Here is an 18,171-nt window from a genome sequence, read left to right on the forward strand (position 1 = left end):
AGAGAGGGGGGGAGAGAGAGAGGGAGGGAAAGAGAGGGAGAGGGAGAGAGAGGGGGAGAGAGAGAGGGAGGGAAAGAGAGGGAGAGGGAGAGAGAGGGAGGAGAGGGAGAGAGAGGGAGAGAGAGGGAGAGGGAGAGGGAGGGAAAGGGAAAAAGAGGGAGAGAGAGAGAGATTATACAGACAGGCAGATGTCAAGGCATAACCACGGTTTTATTATACCTGTAATCAAGACCATAAAGACTAGGTACTCTTTAAAAAGGAGGTGAAGCCGGGTGGTGGTGGCGCACGCCTTTAATCCCAGCACTTGGGAGGCAGAGGCAGGTGGATTTCTGAGTTCGAGGCCAGCCTGGTCTACAGAGTGAGTTCCAGCCAGGGATACACAGAGAAACCCTGTCTCGAAAAACAAAAACAAAAAACAAAAACAAACAAACAAACAAAAAAGGAGGTGAAAAATCTATTTGTACACACAATCAAGCTTTATATAAAGTAGTATTTTAATAGTTACCACATAGCAAATTTGAGTTTCATTTTTAAAGACCACCTTTTATATAACTGGCTCTCAAACTTCTATTTAATTATCCATTTATTGTGTATGTATGTATGTATGTATGTGTGTGTGTGTGTGTATTTATCATGTGTTTAAGTGCACGCCTGTGTGTTTCTGGGCGTCCCAGGGTGGAAGTGTGGAGGTCAGAAGACAACTTTGTGGGGTTGGTTCCCCTTCCTCCACGTGGTTTCCGGGTATTGAACTGAAATTCTCTCCCTTGGCTGCAAGAGCCCTTTACCTACTGAGCCACCCCGCAGGCCCCCTCAAAACTTTCTAAAACCTTTCAAAAAGCATCACATGCGGCAGCCTGAAGAAGCTAACCGAACATTTGGTACTGTTAAGGATCTGAAGGTTTCCTACCTCTGAGGAGGAATAAAGGGCAGACAGAAGATTAAAATGAGTCCTATTTCAGCATAAAGAAAGCTGGCAACCGCCGCCCATTGGATTGTCATCGCTTTTTTTCTTTTTCTTTTCTTTACACCTATACAGAGAAAGATTTCAATTTCAGAGAAACATGGGTGAACGGCCAGACACGCGGCGTGGGGCCTGCTGGGAGTTCGCCTAACTCGGGGTGACGAGGCAGTGCGCCGGACGGCCCCGCAGGCTCTCTCCGGGCCCCGAGGCGGCCCGGGCGACCCGACACCGCGGCCCGAGACGCCACACGCACGGTCAGCGGGCCCGCCCGGCCGCCCGGCCGCCGCCCGCCAGGCTTACCCGCCGCCGATCGCTCCGCGTGCCCTGCCGCCCCACCTGCGCGCGCACGTCCCACGCCGCCGGGAGCGCGCCGGGCCGGGCTGAGGTCACACTGGCGCGACCGCGCTTCCCACCGCCGGCTGTTGTTTCCTCTTGCGCGGCGGGAGGTGACCGAGGCTCCTCCACGCGGGCTCTGTATCTCCCGAAGGGCTGATCCCCGATGCGGCTGATGCGGGATGACGGGAGCCAGGGCCTGGGTCAAATGCAGCCGGGTGCTCTAGGGCGGCAACCTGCCTCCCTGCCCCGAATTAGATTTAAGTTAAGGCCCAGGCCTGGGGGTTTGTGGAGCATTTTGTTCTTGAGATGGCCGAATGTGTTTTGCTTGCTGTTTCCCTTGTCCGTCGGTAGGATTGGGCAACTTGAGGGAACTGCATGGGTATACTCCTTTATCTAACCTTTATCTAAACTCCGTTTAAGTAACTAGATGGGCCCTAGAAACCATTGAGGGTGGACTCCCTCATGGTTAGTTAACTTTGCATTCCACCTCCGGTTTCCCTGGTGACACTAGAAAGAAAAACCTAACAACTGCCTCTCCTTAGGCTTTCTGGTCAATTCCTGTAATATCCCTGCTCTATGTGGAGACTTGACATCCCGATCTGCGCCAGAGATAACATTACATACTATTGTCACCTCCCTTTAGCTGGCTAGGAGTCCACTACCCAGGGAATCCGATTCACTTGGAGACAAGTTAAAGAAATGGGAGGGATAATTGTTCCATTAATAAGATGCGGCACGTATACATCCCAAGATGGTGCTCCTTGAAGGAGCTTCCTTCTGCTGAGTGGCAGTAGTAAGCTTGTTTTGATTTTCTGTGTTCTAATTCAGAAAAGTCTAACACCTGCCTTTTTTTTTTTTTTTTTGTGGATGGCCAAAAGCTTAAGCATGCTTTACGCTGATATTGGGCTTTCTCTGAATGCCTGTCCCCTCCTGGAACTGCTGGTAGACCTCCATTTCTGAACAAGGCAGTGTTATTGGACCCTTTATGTCTAAAGGTGTCACTTTTGTCTCTTCCTGTTCTCCATCCCCTTAGCCACCCTGTTTGTTTTTTATTTCAAATTAATAGGATTGTCCTTTAAAAAAAGCTTTGGCAATATGGAGTGTAAAAAAATAAATTAATAAAAAAAAAGCTTTGGCATTGCTTTATTAACAAGACTAAGAATCTATAAGGGAACTCCAAATACTTCCAGGTTTTCAACGAATGTGAATACACTTAAAAATATACATATATCAATCTTTGCAAATCTCAGGAATGTAAAACAAAGTAGGGCAGAATAGATAGGAAGGAAAAAAAAATGAAAGTGACTTAGGAAGGCAAAGGAACCTCTAGGACTCTGGTAGAAGTCTCACGCACACTGACAGTCAAGAATTCCAGCAAAGGTAACACAATTTGCTGTGATGAGTGCCCACATTATATTATTTATTAGAAAATTTTACATTATTATAAAATGACACTGAACCATGCTTAAAACCTGACTATATCTGAGTATGGCCTTTCCTCTTTACAGGCTGTAAACTTTTTTTTTTCTGATACTCTCACAAAACTTCTAATTTTATGGTAGAAGACCTGACCTAAACTCTTGTGAAACTTTTTTTTGCTTGTACCTTATCATCCAATGCACTTTTGAACCACTCTGATCTCATTTACTGAAAAAAGTGATTTCAGACGGTTCACAGTCATCTATAAGGCTGTGGTGGCTGGCTGCTGTTGAGATGCTCAATCCTGACTTTTGGGCAGCCCATGCTCACTTGGGTTTGTATTGTCTTTTTCTATTATAAATGTCTATGCTTAAATCTATGGTACGATCTTGAAAACATTTTTTTTTTTGCATGTGTATACATGTGTATATGGTGGTGGAGGTAAAAGGTAGATGTCAAATGTCTTCCTCATCACTTGCTTACTTTTTCTTTTTTCGGAGAGGGCTTCTTACCTGAAGCTTCCTGTGACTACATAAGACTCCAGCTTAAAAATAATGAACTTCAATTCTGCTTCATACTAAGTCCCTGAAATTCCTTTTTCTTTCCTTTCCTTCCTTCCTTCCTTCCTTCCTTCCTTCTTTCTTCCTTCCTTTCTTTCTGGTGGCACTGTCAAGAAGTCTTGTTTCACTCAAGTAGAGGTCTGAAAAGAATTCACACCACAGGGTTACATCTCAGCTCTTACTCCCTTTAGTGCTAAAACAAACACTGTGCTATAGGATACAATTATATTGGGAACATTACATGTTAAAAAATAAGTAAGTGCAGAATATAGAATACATTTCAGGGTTGGGGTTATTTGCTTAGTGGTAGTGCCTGCCTAGCATACATGAGGCTTTAAGCTCAATCCCTAGCACAAAACAACCCCCCAGAAAACGAATCTCCCACATTTAAGTGAATGCTCTTAAAAACTATCACATATGCATGTGATCCTAAGTAGCAGGAAGAAAAATGAAGGCTGGAACTAGCACAAAAGGCTGTGCTCTGCTCTTCCATGCTCACTCCCACACTCCAACTCAATCAGAGTACTGCACTGTACCGGTGTTGACTCACTTCAGAGTTAATGTACAAATGCCAGAATGATGACCTCACTTCTGTATTAATTTCAGAAAAAATGAAATAAACTGAAAAGAGCATAGAATATGACCAAGAAGAAATAGCAGCACAATGCTCCTGTTAAAATTGATTCACGGTCTCAAACAGCTTGAAGTAAACAGTTTTAAGACAATTCTGGACGGTGGTGTCACATGCCTTTAATCCCAGCATTTGGGAGGCAGAGGCAGGCGGATTTCTGAGTTGGAGGCCAGCCTGGTCTACAGAGTGAGTTCCAGGACAGCCAGGGCTACACAGAGAAACCCTGTCTCGAAAAACCAAAAACCAAAAACCGAAAACCAAAACCAAAACCAAAACCAAAAACCCAATTCTGCATGGTCTTCCTGGTTTTGACATTCAGTAGCATTTTAGTACTGAACCTTTATTTCATCCAGAGACTTCTTGTCATCTACATTCTTCATTAATAAAAGCTGCTAGCAACATCAAGCAATAAAAATAATATCATGGAAAACTATAAAATTTAGTTTTAAATCTAAATTAAAATCTAGTTACTCTAATATTTTAAATTAAAATTATAACTGTATGATATGTATTGTGTGTCTGTGTGTAAGGGCACTGTATATACTATAGCATATGTATAGAGGTCAGAAGAAAATCCAGTGGAGTTGGTTTTCTCTTCGCATCTTTACACAGGTTCTGGGGAGCAAATTCAGGTCATCAATATTACTCTGCAAGGGGCTTTACCTGCTGATCTGTTTGGCTGCTTTAGGAAGAATTTTAAATACATAATCATTCATTTACACATTAGCTACCAGATTCTTCATATGTAAGATGTAGAAGGCTATAATTGCTTTCTTCTTTTTACATATCAGAGTTCTGAATCTTTTAAGTGAGAGATCCAAGGATCTTCCCCTCTTCTTCTTCCTCCTTCTCCTCTTCCTCTTCCTTTCTCTTTCTCTCTCTCTGTCTCTGTCTGTCTGTCTGTCTGTCTGTCTGTCTCTCTCTTTTGGGTGCTGGTCTAGTGGTAAGCTTTGTTTAAAAATCTTAAAAATCACCATTGATGACAAGACCTTAAAAAAACCCGATGTTCTGATGTTTGTGTAAATAACAATATCAGGTGATACAGTAGTCAGCCTCTCGCCCAGCTCAGAGGGAAGCATGTCTAGTGGCCTGGGAAAGGGGTTCCTGTGCCTAGGGGAACAGGAATGGTAACATGATTGGTACAACTGAGTTCTTACTTGCATGGTCTCACACTGTGGGTGAAAATCCTCCTCCTCTGTCCATATGAGCATGCAGTTTGGCTTCCTTTTCAAGCAGTCTGGAAGACAGCCTCCGGTGCTTTCATCTCTGGTAAAGCAGCATTAGGACCAATAAAAGGCTTTTCTTGAGTGGCTCTTTCTTGCCCACTTTGTATGTGTGTTCATATGCATTTTGTGAAAGTCAGAGATCAATCTTGGATGTTGCTCTTTAGATATCCAACTAGTCTGGCTAGATCTCTCTCTGCCTCCTGAGCACTGGGATTACAAGTGTATGCCAATGCAACTGGATTATTATTTAAAAAAAAAAACTTGTGTGCATGTGTGAGTGCTTACATGTATGTATGTGTACCACATGCCTGCCTGGTAACTGAATAGAAGAGAGTGTCAGATCCCCTAGAACTGGAGTTACAAATGTTGTGAGCCATGTAGGTACTGGAAATTGAAACTAAAGCTCTGCGAGAGCAAGTGCTCTTAACTATTGAGTCATCTCTCCAGCTCTGACACCTGTATTTTTACATGGATGCTGAGAATCACATCTAGGACCTCAAGATTGTGCTATTAGCTTTTTTGTTTTGTTTTGTTTTGTTTTGTTTTTCGAGACAGAGTTTCTCTGAGTAGCCCTGGTGCTATAAGCTTTTTAATAGCTTAGCTTTCTCCCCAGCCCTACTTGCCCTCTGTTGATATCAATCCATGGTTAATGGGGCTGAACTTACAGATGGTAGCTGTGATGACAGTGTAGTTGTAGCAGTGGAGCTTGGGAGCAGCTGGTGGCATTGACATCCTCAGGAAACACAGGCTTCAAGGCAGCAAAACGAGGAGATGTTCTTCCTGTGGTGGCAGTCACAGCAGGAAGAGATAGCTGAACAGCTGGGCCCAGGGATCAGGGCAGGTGCAAGAATGGTAGAAACAGGTGAGAGAGGGTGAAGAGCTGAGGTTGAAGAGAGGCTGGAAGGAAGATGTGGAGAGAAGCTGCAGGCCTTGGCAGCGTGGAGAGTTCCAGAGAGCTGTCAAATCTCAGTGGCCAAAGATCTTAGTCATAGGGGCCACGAGAAGTCATGGCTTGAGAATCATAGAGCCAAGCTGTAAAAATAGCTGCTGTCAAAGGATGGAGAGTCTCATTTCCTAGACCTACACCATTCAGAGTTCTACCACTGGATACCCCAGGACTAAAGGCCCTGTTACTTGAGGCCTGCATAAGAATCCTAACATTAGAGCACCATCACTCCTGTTGCCAAGGCTAGCTCCTTCTGTTATAAATGCTGTCAAATCCAACGTTGGAAAGGGTTCTCAACCACCAATTTCCTCTTGGAAGAACAAAGTACTCTGGTCAGCTCATTAGTAATCTAATAATCTGGAGAGCTTCAAAAGAACTAAATTTGCTTTTACTCAAAGAGTTCCACACAATCTTATTATTATTATTTTTTTGAGACAGGGTTTCTCTGTGAATCCCTGGTTATCCTGGAACTCACTCTGTAGACCAGGCTGGCCTCGAACTCAGAAATCTGCCTGCTTCTGCCGCCCAAGTGCTGGGATTAAAGGCATTTGCTACCACTGCCCAGCTGCTCCACACAATCTTTAAAAAATTATTTATGTACATGGGTAAATGTGTGGAGGCCTGAAGTCAACTTTCAGTAAATGATTTTCTTCTTCTACAACATGGTTCCAAGGGATCGAACTCAGGCTCAGGCTTGGTCAAGGCAATACCTTTATCCTCTCAATCTTTTTGTTGTCCCTAATCTTACTTTTAAATTACTGACATCACATGTAACTAAATTCAGTGAGACACAACTTAAATACCTTCAAGTATATATTCAATTAGGAAATGTACCAGTTGATTTTACAATTTAAAAATTTAATGTATACTCTGAATATAATTCTATCCAGAATTTCTTGTTTTTTTTTCATTTTATATGGATGTGGTCATTTGTTAACTTTCAAAAAATTAAGATGTACTTCTTGTTAACTTACAGATGAGTCATACCTTCTTGCTGTTAGAAAAGTTTTATTTAAAACACTTAAAAACAGATTATCTTTAGTAAAACTTCCACACCCACCCATCCACCACACCCATAAAGACTAGAAGCAGATTTTTTTCAATATTTGATCTGGGACTATTGGATGTTTGAAACTCCTGAGTTCTTTAAAACTTCTGGGCCTGATCACAATCTACTGAACTGGATCCACAAAGAAGGAGTAGAGGGGCTGATTTTTGTTGTTGTTATTGTTGTTAGTTTTATGTGTATGAGTGTTTTGCTTGCATGTTTGTCTGTACACCATTTGCTTAGCTGGTGCCTGAGGAGGCCTGTTGAATCCCCTGGAACTGGAGTTACAGACAGTAGTGAGCAGCCAGCCACTTGGGAGCTGGAAACTGGATCCAGGTCTTGTGGAAGAGCAGCCAAGGCTTTAACTGGTAGGCCATCTCTACAGCCCAGGTCTACGTTCTTAGTTATGGAAAAGTTCTGTTTGTTCTTGCAGATGAAGTTTTGCTGGTCTAGAATTTCCAAACCACTTCCTTTAGCTTTCTGAGTGGCTGGATAAAAGACATGTACCGCCATGTCTGACCCCAGCGATTGCTGTTGTACTCGTGTTAAAAGCCATAGACTTAAAAGAATATTAGGATGTAACCTCATATGGTTCTAAGTAGGTAAAAAGTACACACTACAGTGACTTAGACTCATCACCATAATGGTCTGTAAGGTAGTCCAGGACAGCTGATGTGCTTGACAAAGCATTAAATACTCTCTTTTCCTGCCTTGAAGTTATCTTTTCCATCATGTACATTAGATGCTGATGGAAACACATAAAAGGAGTTCCAAGTTCAAGAGCGATGTCAACCCAGTCCCAGATACATTTCAGTGGGGTTTCTTCATATCCAGCAAACATAGCTGGGTTTGCTAAAAGTCCTCTTGCAACCATAACACCTGCAAATTAAAGCACAACATATCTGCTCATAAACTAAGAATCCATGGTTATTAGTTCAAACTTAATGCAAGAATACTTATCAAAAAGTATTATTTTGAGATTTCAGAATACAAATTAACTACAAATTAATGTAATACACTAAGAAATAGATTGATTCTGGTATTACCAATATACCAGTTGTATTTATACAACTATTTTTTAAAGGATATCTCTTTTAATTCACTGGCCTTATTGTTTCTTTAGAAGATATCCACGTTGTCATAAATCAGGCTGTTTAAAGTTGAATCTATTTGCTTCAAAGCAACAGTTAATATGGGGCTGGCTGGTTAATTCTGTAAGGGATATTGAAACTACTTGGCAGTTCTGGGCTCCTGTGTCCATCCAAGCTCATTAACTCTCATCTCTATTTTGGTATTCTAGGTGCTTTTTAAAGATAAAACAAAACAAAAAATAAATAGACCATCTGTAGATGATTTGCTTGTCAATAGATAGGATGGTAGCAGTAAAGTGGTGCCATCTAAAAGGATCTACTGTTTCTAAGGAAAAGAGCTAATAGCATCATAATAATATGGCTCAGTGTTAAACAGGAAATCAGATTATTCCCCCATCTTCACTTTTCATCCTTATTAAATGATAAAAAGATCCCAGTGTTTATTTCTTACCATCTGTCCCAGTCATCTGCCACACATTTTCTGCTTCTTTCAAGCTTCTTATGTCTCCATTAGCAACTATGGGTATAGACACATTTTCCTTTATCATTTTAATGGCATCATAGTGGACTGGCTGGTGTCTTTCTTCAACTGTCCTTCCATGGACTGTAATCCAGGATACTCCTGCTGCTTCAGCCTTCTGGCAAAGATCTATGGTTCTTGCCAAGTCATCATGGATCCTATAATTTCAAAATTGTGGCTGTGTATAGCACACAGATTTTAATGCTACATTAACTAAGACACTTCATCTGCTGTATTTATTATCACTTCATGCCACTATTAATAAGATTTTGTTCTGTGATTGGTTCCCATTCAAGACCATGGCTTTAGTTATTTGACTCTTGGAAACAATATGGTGAGAAATATGTTTTTCTTTCCCCATTGCTTTTAGTTTTTGGCTTTGAGAAATTAAGAGTCATCAGCATACTGCCATAGTGAACACAAAGAGGTCATCCTAGTACATGGTGTACATGCCTCCCAAGTTGAAATATCGTTTTTTTTCCCTTTAAATTGTTAAAGTGTAGTGTAAATATATTTCCTGTTTTCTAGTTGGTACCAGGGATATTTCTAAGCATCAACTAAGTATCATCTGGAGAAAGTTGAGGGTTTGGTGAAGTTTTTAATTAGAAACCTATTACTTGTTAAGAAATGAAAAGAGGACATGGTTCATCAGGGTCATAATTTAAGAATGGGGTTTATGTTTGTTTGCTAGACAAACATCTTTCAATATTTCCACATATCAGCTCCTAATTTATTTAAGATAGACACTCCCACATCATTAGGCAAAAGGAACATTTTAAAACTTCCAAGTATTATATTAACTTGTCAGTAGACTAGAGTATTGTTACCTTATCTTAATGGAAACTGAAAACCTTGTGCTTTCCACTCTATTTCTCACTTGTCTCACCATATCTCGAACGAGTTCTGGCTTGTTGATCAAGCAAGCTCCATAACCGTCTGCCATCGCCCACCTTGAGAAATCAAACACAGAAGGTAGATGGTAAAAAATGAAAGGGAAGACAAAATTCTAAATGCACTGTATTAATCTTTCCTCTATCTTATCTTCAGGAATGAAGGAGACATTTACAATTCACAGATCTACAGCTGGCTGCTTTGCTTAGTTGGGTAGAATGCTAAATAAAATTCATAGATCAACATTTTTAAATAGTTTTGAAAACAACAATAAAACACTTGCCTAGATCAGAAAGTATTAGGAAATAGTTTTTCATTAGCCAAGGGAGAGTATTAAATTAGAATCCATTCAACCAAAACAGATTTAGGTGTTCATATTAACTGCAATTACTTCAAATTTTTAAAATTCCAAATTTGATGTTCATTGTACATAACAAGAGGTTTTATCAGTCTCAACAGTAGAAAGATATTTTTGGCTCTCAGCATTCTAACACCACTAAACAGCTTATCTAATTCTCCTAATGAGTATATAAATGTCTACTTTGATTTGTCTTATGCTGCATTTAAAAAACTTTGACTTATTTTTTGGGCATATTCTGGCTACTGGCAGATTACTTAGTACAGTGGCTGCACAGTAGTTCATTAAGTACATCCCATTCAAAATCAGTTACTTAAACCCAATCAAATAGATGTGCTACAGAAAGGAAAAGATCAGTATTTTACATACAGTAAGGTATGTAAAATCAGCTTTTTAGAAAGTATATCTGGGGGCTGGTCAGATGGCTCAGCGGGTAAGAGGGTAAGAGCACCAACTGCTCTTTTGGAGGTTTTAAGTTCAAGTCCCAGCAACCACATGGTGGCTCACAACCACCAGTAATGAGATCTGATGCTCTCTTCTGGTGCATCTGAAGACAGCTCTACAGTGTACTTATTTATAATAATAAATCTTTGGGCTGGAGCAAGCAGGGACTAAGCGAGCAGGGTCAACTGGAATGAGCAGAGGTCCTAAAAAGCCAATTCCCAACAACCAGATGAAGGCTCACAACTATCTGTACAGCCACAGTGTATACTCATATACATGAAATAAATAAATAAGTAAATCTTTAAAAAAAAAGAAAGTATATCTGACATGGCAGTAAAAATACATTTCTGGGAATCTTAAAGAACTAGTTACAGATGAGGTTGAAGGCAGAACCACACAGAGTGTGCTTGCTCATTATATTAACTTGACAGAAACTAGTCATCTGGGAACAGGGAACACCAACTGAGAAATTGCCTCCATCCAATTGGTCTGTGGGCATCTCTGTGGTACATTTTCTTGTTTAGTGATTGATTTGCAAAGGCTCAGCCTACTGAGGGCTGTGATACCCCTAAGTGGGTATGTGTCATGGGTATAGGAAATCACGTTGAGTATGGTGGTTTGAAGGAGAATGGCCCCCATAAGTTCAATTGGTCCTCAATTGTTTGGGAAGGATTAGGAACTGTGGCCTTATTGGAGGAGGCATGCCACTGGAGGTGGGCTTTGAGGTTAAAAAAACCCACTGTGTTTCCAATTTGCTCTTTCTGCCTTGTGCTGATGGATGAGATGTAGGTCTTAGCTACTGTTCCAGCACCAGGCTTACATGTCTGCTGCCACGCTCCCGGCCATAGTGGTCATGGACTCATCTGCTAAAATTGTAAGTCCTCAACGAACTCTTTTATACGTTGCCTTACTCATGGTGTTTTGTCACAGAAACAGAAAACTAACTAAAACAGAAGCTGGTACCAAGAAATGGGGTATTCCAGTGAAAGCCCTGATCATGCTGTTATTTGGAAGAGTGTGGAAGGCTTTGGACTAGAAGAGTGGTATTTGGAGCTGACAGGCCATCCTAGTAGGAGCTTGGAATAAAATAGCTCTAAGAGCAATGTGGATGCCGGAGGTCAAGGTTTTAGAAGGAAACACTGTTAACAACTGTGTGAGAGAACCGTTCTTGTGATATTTTGGCCAGGAATGTGGCTGCTGTTTGCTTTTGTCCTAAGAATGTGTCTGAGGCTAAACTAAAGAGTGTTGGCAGAGGAGATTTCAATAGTCTGTTTTTCAAAGACACTTTCGTCATTAGATAACTCTTATGTAGATCTGCAAGGAAAGAGCAAGCAGGGCAAAAAGAAATGCAAAGTGGACACTTTGAGGTGACAAAGAGCACAAGGGAATTATTGTTGGAGTAAAGGTTTGTGCTGAAGAGAGATAAGGAGAGGCAGAGATATTAGATGGAAGAAAGGAAGTGGGAGACCTCACCCAGCTTAGCCTGTAACTTGTAAAAGGAATGTCAAGTTTAGGAATTTTCTGTACCTAAAAAAACAATTGAAGTTCAAAGATTATGCAAATGTACTTCAAGAAGGGGGCCAGATTCCACCCTAAGGAGGCCCCATAACTTAGCAGCTTCAGCCACGTGCCATGAAGAATATGAGAGGAAGGGTTCTGTGGAACCTTCCTCCATAGTTAAGGAGAGCCACTGGGGCCAGGCACTTAGCAGGTGAGTCCTTCAGCAGAGTCCCTGAGAGGCCATTGTGTGAAGTCGTACTGAGGTGAAGACACAGGGGACATAGGAAGTCTGTCAAGGAGAGCTGCATACATGGAGTAGAACCAGGCAAAAACAGAGAAGAGTGTTGCAGTCAGCAAAGCGGGAAGGGAGGCTATCTAAGCCCTCTGATATTGGACATAGAACTACAGAATTTAGTTTGTCCTGCTGCATTTCAGTCTGCTTTGGTCCAGAATTTCCTCACCATGTTCCCTTCCCTCCATTGTAAAATGGTAATATATATTCTGTGCCATTGTATGTTTGAAATATGCAACTTGATTTACGATTTACCAGTAGGTCACAATTAAGAGACTGCCTTGAGTCTCAGAGGAGAATTTTAACTTTTAAATAGTGTTGAGACTGTGATAGGCTATGGGGTCTTTTGAAGTTGGACTAAATGAATTCATTTGCATGAATTTGCCCATGATATGGATGGGCAGGTGTGTGACAAATGGTTTCAGTGAGAATGGCCCAGTTGCTTCATATACTCTAATGCTTAGTTCCCTAGTTGATGGAACTATTTGGGAAGGATTAGGAGGTGCAGCCTTGTTGAAGGTGTGGCACTGGTGGCAAGCTCTAAGGTTTCAAAAGCCCATAGCATTCCCAGTTAGTGGGAATGCTATGTGGTGGTGTGTCAGATTGGAAGGGCTCAGCTTCCAATGGTATACCTACCCACTTACTGCCATGCTGGTCATGGATTCACCTTCTGAAGCTGTAAGTCCCCAATAAACTCTGTCTTTTATTAATTGCTTTGGTCATGGTGTTTTAAATGGTAATAGAAAAGTAAATGGTTAAAGGCAGAAAGGAAGCCAATAAACAATGATCCTCCACGGTCTGCCTCTGCTCCTGCCTCCAGGGACATTTTCTGTCTTCCCTCAATGTTGGAGTGTGACTTTGGAGTTATAAACTGAAAGAAACCCTTTCCTGCCCAAGTTGCTTTGGGTCTTAGTGTCAACAGAGCCCCTCAACCAAAAAAGAAAACCCCCAAACAAACCCCCAAACAAATGATAGCTAATGATAAGGAAGAAAAGAAAAAAAAAACTAGTGAAATCTATAAATCATTTCAACCATTATTAAAGACCTTTGGGGTCAAGTTCTTTAACCTTTTCTTTCTTTTTTAAAAATTCTTATTTAGAATCACAGTGCTTTAATTCTAGTCTTCCCTTTAGAACGCACATAATTAATGATTATTATTCTATGTGCGCTGTGTATGTGTGTGGGGTAATAGTGTGCATGTAGAGGTCTGAGGACAACTCAGTGGAGTAGGTTCTCCCCCTCAGTCATGTGGACTTTAGGGGAGAACTCGGGTTGTCCTTCTTAATTTCTGGAAAATTAGAAAGACATTTTATCATGTTCCCATCATTTTTTTTTCCTTCTAATCTGTTTGAAAATTCTAATTTCTTTGACCTTTACCTCTGAGGGCAACCACAGTTAATATCTATTCCATTTGCATAGGGGCAGACTATCAGAGCAGCATCAGATAAAAGTCTTGCATCATTAGCAGCAAACTGAACAATCAACGGGCAATCACCTGTTTAAAAAATAAAGACAGTCTGATATTAAAATTCACAGAAAAGAAGCATTCACAGAGCAAAAGTCAAAATCAAGCAGTACATAATTTACAAAATTTCAACACTCCTAACACAGAGACTCTCTTTCTTAAAGGTAAGATTAATATTGTATTCCAGAATGACTGTATATCATGTTATATGGAGGTGAATGTGAGCACTCTACACACGCTGCAGTTCCTTATGGATTGGGAAGTGCACTTAGATGTACTATATCTATTTAGTGGCACATTCTCCTATATGGATGGTCTATATAGTGGAATTTATTATGTAGACCAGACTGGCTTCTAATTCCACAGATTTGCCTGGCCCAGCGTTCCAAGTGCTGAGATTAAAGGTATTTTCTACCGCACTTTGCTGTTTTTGGATTTTTCAATAAGAAATTAGCCTTACTGTCTATCAGGTGTATGTATGTATGTTTATATATATATGTACATATATTTACTTCTTTTGATCTTTGCATGGAGAAGTTTAAAATTTAAGATAACCAAATGTATAGGCTTTCCTCAGTCTTAATATATTTTTCTCATCTTTGGATAGTGTTACATTCTGGAAAGACGCAGTTTAATATTTCAAAGGCTTTTTTGAATATTTTCTATAAAATTCCATGGATGTTTATAAAAGGCACATTTGGACATTACCTCTTTTATAGTGATTACAGATTCTTTAGCAATTCACTGTTTTGGAGATTGGTGAGTCTTTCTTCATTGGCATGTAGGGTGCATTTCTTAGTACCCTAGTTATAGAATCCTACTTTAACAACTACATATTGATCTAATATATTTTCAACACCACTAGTAGCTGAACACACAAGGTATTTCTATAGCTCATGCCTTCTGGGAACCTATAATTTAGTGAGAGAGATGGGGATGTAATAAGAAAACAATAATATAGCAGTACAATAAAAAAGCCTGTGCTTTTGGGTGAAGATATGAGTATACAGTGATCAAGAAATGTTCCTTGGAATAGGAATGTGTGTGTCTATATATATGTGTATATATATACATATGTATATATATGTATATATATGTATATACATGCACACACACATATATATGTATATATATACATATATATATGTAGAGAGAGAGAGAAAGAGAGAGAGAGAGAATATCTTTAGTATATATGCCCAAGTATATGTGAAGACTTAAGAGACAGACAGAAGGTGAGAGTGGGTATGTACTATATATATATGTATATATGTGTATATACATATACACACATATATATATGGATAGAATGTGCACATATGTGTGCATGCATATATGTTTGTGTATGTGTGTGCGCATGTGTGTATTGGGTATAGGCATGACTGGGAACGATATTCTAGGTAGGTAACTTTAAGAACAAGGTGCATTCAAACTCAAGAACTTTATGCACAGCAAAGCTGCAGATGTATTCATGGCTGGATCAATGAAGGACTTTGCTCATTTGCTTCAGGTGCTAGAACTCTAGTTTCTAGTTTGGCGATTCTCAACTGTTAGCAAGACCAGAGAACTTGGACAGCTTTTCATAGAGTTTCTAAAGCAGCAGACCTAAAGTGGAGCCTGGAAACTTTCATTCCAACAAGTTTCCAATGATGAAGTCACCTCTACCCTGGGAGTCATATTGAAGCCATTGTTTTAAGCAATGGGAGTTCTAAGGACTGTGAACAGGGAAGGGGCATGATCAAATACGCATCTTAGACAAGTCATTTCGGGCTATTAGCCGATAGTCTGAAGGAGAAAACATAACTATACAGGGACTTATTCTAATAAATGAGGATAGAAAGGCTGGTGGCTTTAAGAATGGCTGACTTTATATTTTGATAGATAGATACTGAAAAGATATTTCATATTGTGATTTTTAAAATACTAAAGACACTTAAAAACCTAAAGGATTATAAATTATAATCTCTGAATTATGTTGCATCTAATTATACAAAGTCAGCAAATTATTGGTTTTACATACCTTGGTTTGTGGTAAATTCACTGTCTCTGGCTTTTACAGATCTGACAAAATCAGCAGCAATTATCATTGGTGTGTAACACAGGTCACAAGAGTATTTTCTTACTAATGTTCTAAAAGCCAACCTGTGAGCATATAAAACTTTAATCATGAATTTAGAAAATACTTGAATCATACACATTTTCAAGAACAATTTACTTAATTATTGAGTACTTATTAGAGGAACTTTTGCTTAGATAAAAGAGAAATACTTTCACCTCATCTACCTGCTAAGTAAGACTAAAATCCTTGGTACTTGATAGGGTCTCAATACATAGCTCAGGCTGGCCCAGAACTCACAGAGATCTTTTTGGCTCTGCCTCCTGAGTCTTAAGAGTTAAAAGCCACCACACCTAACTAAAACCTTAATATTACTTATAAAACAATTATAAGAAAGTCCCAAAGAGAGAATAAGGGAGCCAGGTTAGTGGCCTTGCATCCCAGCTAAAGACAGAAAGCTCCATGAATTTTCTTTTTGCTTTAAATACTGTAGACTTGGGGCTGCAGTAGTTGGCCACCTGGAATCCACAGTGAATGAAGAGTGCCCCACATAAATCCTCTCTCTAATAAAGGATCAGGAAATGAGAAGCTTCAAAAGACTGAAAACTTTAATAATCAACAGTATATAAAAAGCTATGTCCTCATCTCTGTTAGAAAATGTTGGATGGGGAGTAACTTTCACTCCTCCAAGGTGCCCTAACATCACATGGTGACAGTGTTCAATTAGGCCTGGGAGGTATGTGCAGTCTTCATCCTACCGACTACTGAGACTACCTGCTCCTCTGCTCTCAGTGGAAAGATCACATGGCGAGTGTACACTTCCCTGTGTATGGTACTACATAGTAAAAATAGTCACAAGGCAGAACTCCAGCCCTACCCTGCAGCTTGTGAGGCTAGCCATTCCAAAGGGAAGGAGGACTTTCACCTCTGTCCACACTGACAAAGAACTCCTCATCTCCCAGATGGAAATGGAAGCCAAGCTGAGAACCAAGATGTAGTGCTGACAGTGATGAGGTGATGCCCTTCTTTCACTCTGATGGAGCAGTGTCAGGACAGCTGATCATACCACAAGTTCCAATAAACAAAATCAACCAGTATACTCTATTATATACTAAAGAACATGCTAATGAATGTAAAAATGATGGCTGTATCAACTGATATAAAATAGCATTAGACAAAATATTCTTATACAATATTTAAAGGTCTCAGAAAAGCAGACCTTTCGGGAGTTTCCTTCATTTGATGAAGACCATTCATAAGAAATCCTATGTGGGCCTGGCAGTGGTGGCACACACCTTTAATCCCAGCACTTGGGAGGTGGAGGCAGGCAGATCTCTGAGTTTGAGGCCAGCTTGGTCTACACAGAGAAACCTTGTCACAAAAAAAAAAAAAAAAAAAAAAAAAAAAAAAAAAAAAAAAAAGCAAGAGAAGGAAAAGAAATGGTAATGTCTGGAATGTGTGTTCTTACCCTTGTCAACACAGTGAGCACTTTTAGCCAGTACAGTAAAGCATGAAAAAGACTGTCTAGTTTTATAGATGACATGATTGTTCATGTAGACAATCTAAGACATTTATAGAACTCTGTAAGTAAGCTCAACAAGTTTGGAAGAGATAAGCTCAGTATAAAAACATTTAGCTAAGTTTTTAAAAACTCTTAATGAACTTACATATATAAAACTAAAACACAATACTAGAGGCTAGTGGGGTGGACGGCTCAGTGGGTAAAAGTGCTTGCTAAATAAGCCTGACAACTCAACCCACAACCCTAGAATTGACATAGAAGTTGATCTCTGAGCCAGTCCCACAACACCCAGAGGAAGCTCCACTCCCAGGTGCTCTGACACACCCAGGATCAGAGGTAAGCAGGAACCAACATCTGTCCCAACACTGGGAGTAACTGGGACCAGCGGGACCAGGCACTTAGGAACTCCGCTAGCCTAGTGTCTCCAGTTCCTTCTGGTCTGTCTGGGTTAGTGTTCTGAGCAGACCTTGAGCACAAGCTCTGCAGCCAGTCCTACAACACACAGAGAAAGCCACACTTCCAGGTGATCTAACAAGCCCAGGATCCCAGGATCCCAGAATCACAGGATCACAGAGGCAGCTTGACTCTGAGGAGTTCTGACACAACCAGGATCACAGGGAGGATAGGCTCCAGTCAGATTTAGCAAGGGCAGGGAGCACTAGAGTTAACCAGATGGCGGGAGGCAAGCGTAAGAAAATAAACAACACAAACCAAGGTCACTTGCCACCATCAGAACCCAATTCTCCCACTATAGCAAGTCCTGGACACACCATCACACCGGAAACACAAGATTGAGATCTAAAATCACTTATCATGATGATGAAACAGGACCTTAAAAAGGACATAAATAGCACCCTCAAAGAAATACAGGAGAACACAGGTAAAGAAAGAGCTAGAAGCTCTTAAAG

The 18,171-nt window shown here is 40.4% G+C and overlaps 2 protein-coding genes across 6 annotated transcripts in view; both read right to left on the reverse strand.

Annotated features, from left to right (window-relative positions):
- Positions 1-1,385, reverse strand: part of Bcap29 (B cell receptor associated protein 29) — a 42,448-nt gene extending 41,063 nt beyond the window's left edge. Inside the window, exons 1-2 of one of the 2 annotated variants that reach the window (XM_031357467.1) lie at positions 1,262-1,385; positions 908-1,028 (exon numbers count right to left, since the gene is read on the reverse strand). In XM_031357467.1, coding sequence (XP_031213327.1) covers positions 908-999 — 92 coding nt within the window. In that variant the 5' untranslated portion in view covers positions 1,000-1,028; positions 1,262-1,385. The other variant, XM_031357468.1, reaches the window with a different exon arrangement.
- Positions 1,386-7,067: 5,682 nt separating this feature from the next.
- The window catches only part of Dus4l (dihydrouridine synthase 4 like), an 18,354-nt gene continuing 7,250 nt past the window's right edge, over positions 7,068-18,171 (reverse strand). For 3 of the 4 annotated variants that reach the window (XM_031357471.1, XM_031357469.1, XM_031357470.1), the window contains exons 3-7: positions 15,706-15,827; positions 13,601-13,718; positions 9,566-9,688; positions 8,670-8,896; positions 7,068-8,006 (exon numbers count right to left, since the gene is read on the reverse strand). In XM_031357471.1, the coding sequence (XP_031213331.1) occupies positions 7,744-8,006; positions 8,670-8,896; positions 9,566-9,688; positions 13,601-13,718; positions 15,706-15,827 (853 nt within the window). In that variant the 3' untranslated portion in view covers positions 7,068-7,743. Of the gene's footprint in view, positions 8,007-8,669; positions 8,897-9,565; positions 9,689-13,600; positions 13,719-15,705; positions 15,844-18,171 lie in introns of all 4 variants that reach the window. The other variant, XM_031357472.1, reaches the window with a different exon arrangement.

Source organism: Mastomys coucha, unplaced genomic scaffold, assembly GCF_008632895.1.
Source record: "Mastomys coucha isolate ucsf_1 unplaced genomic scaffold, UCSF_Mcou_1 pScaffold6, whole genome shotgun sequence".
Classification (NCBI taxonomy): Eukaryota; Metazoa; Chordata; class Mammalia; order Rodentia; family Muridae; genus Mastomys; species Mastomys coucha.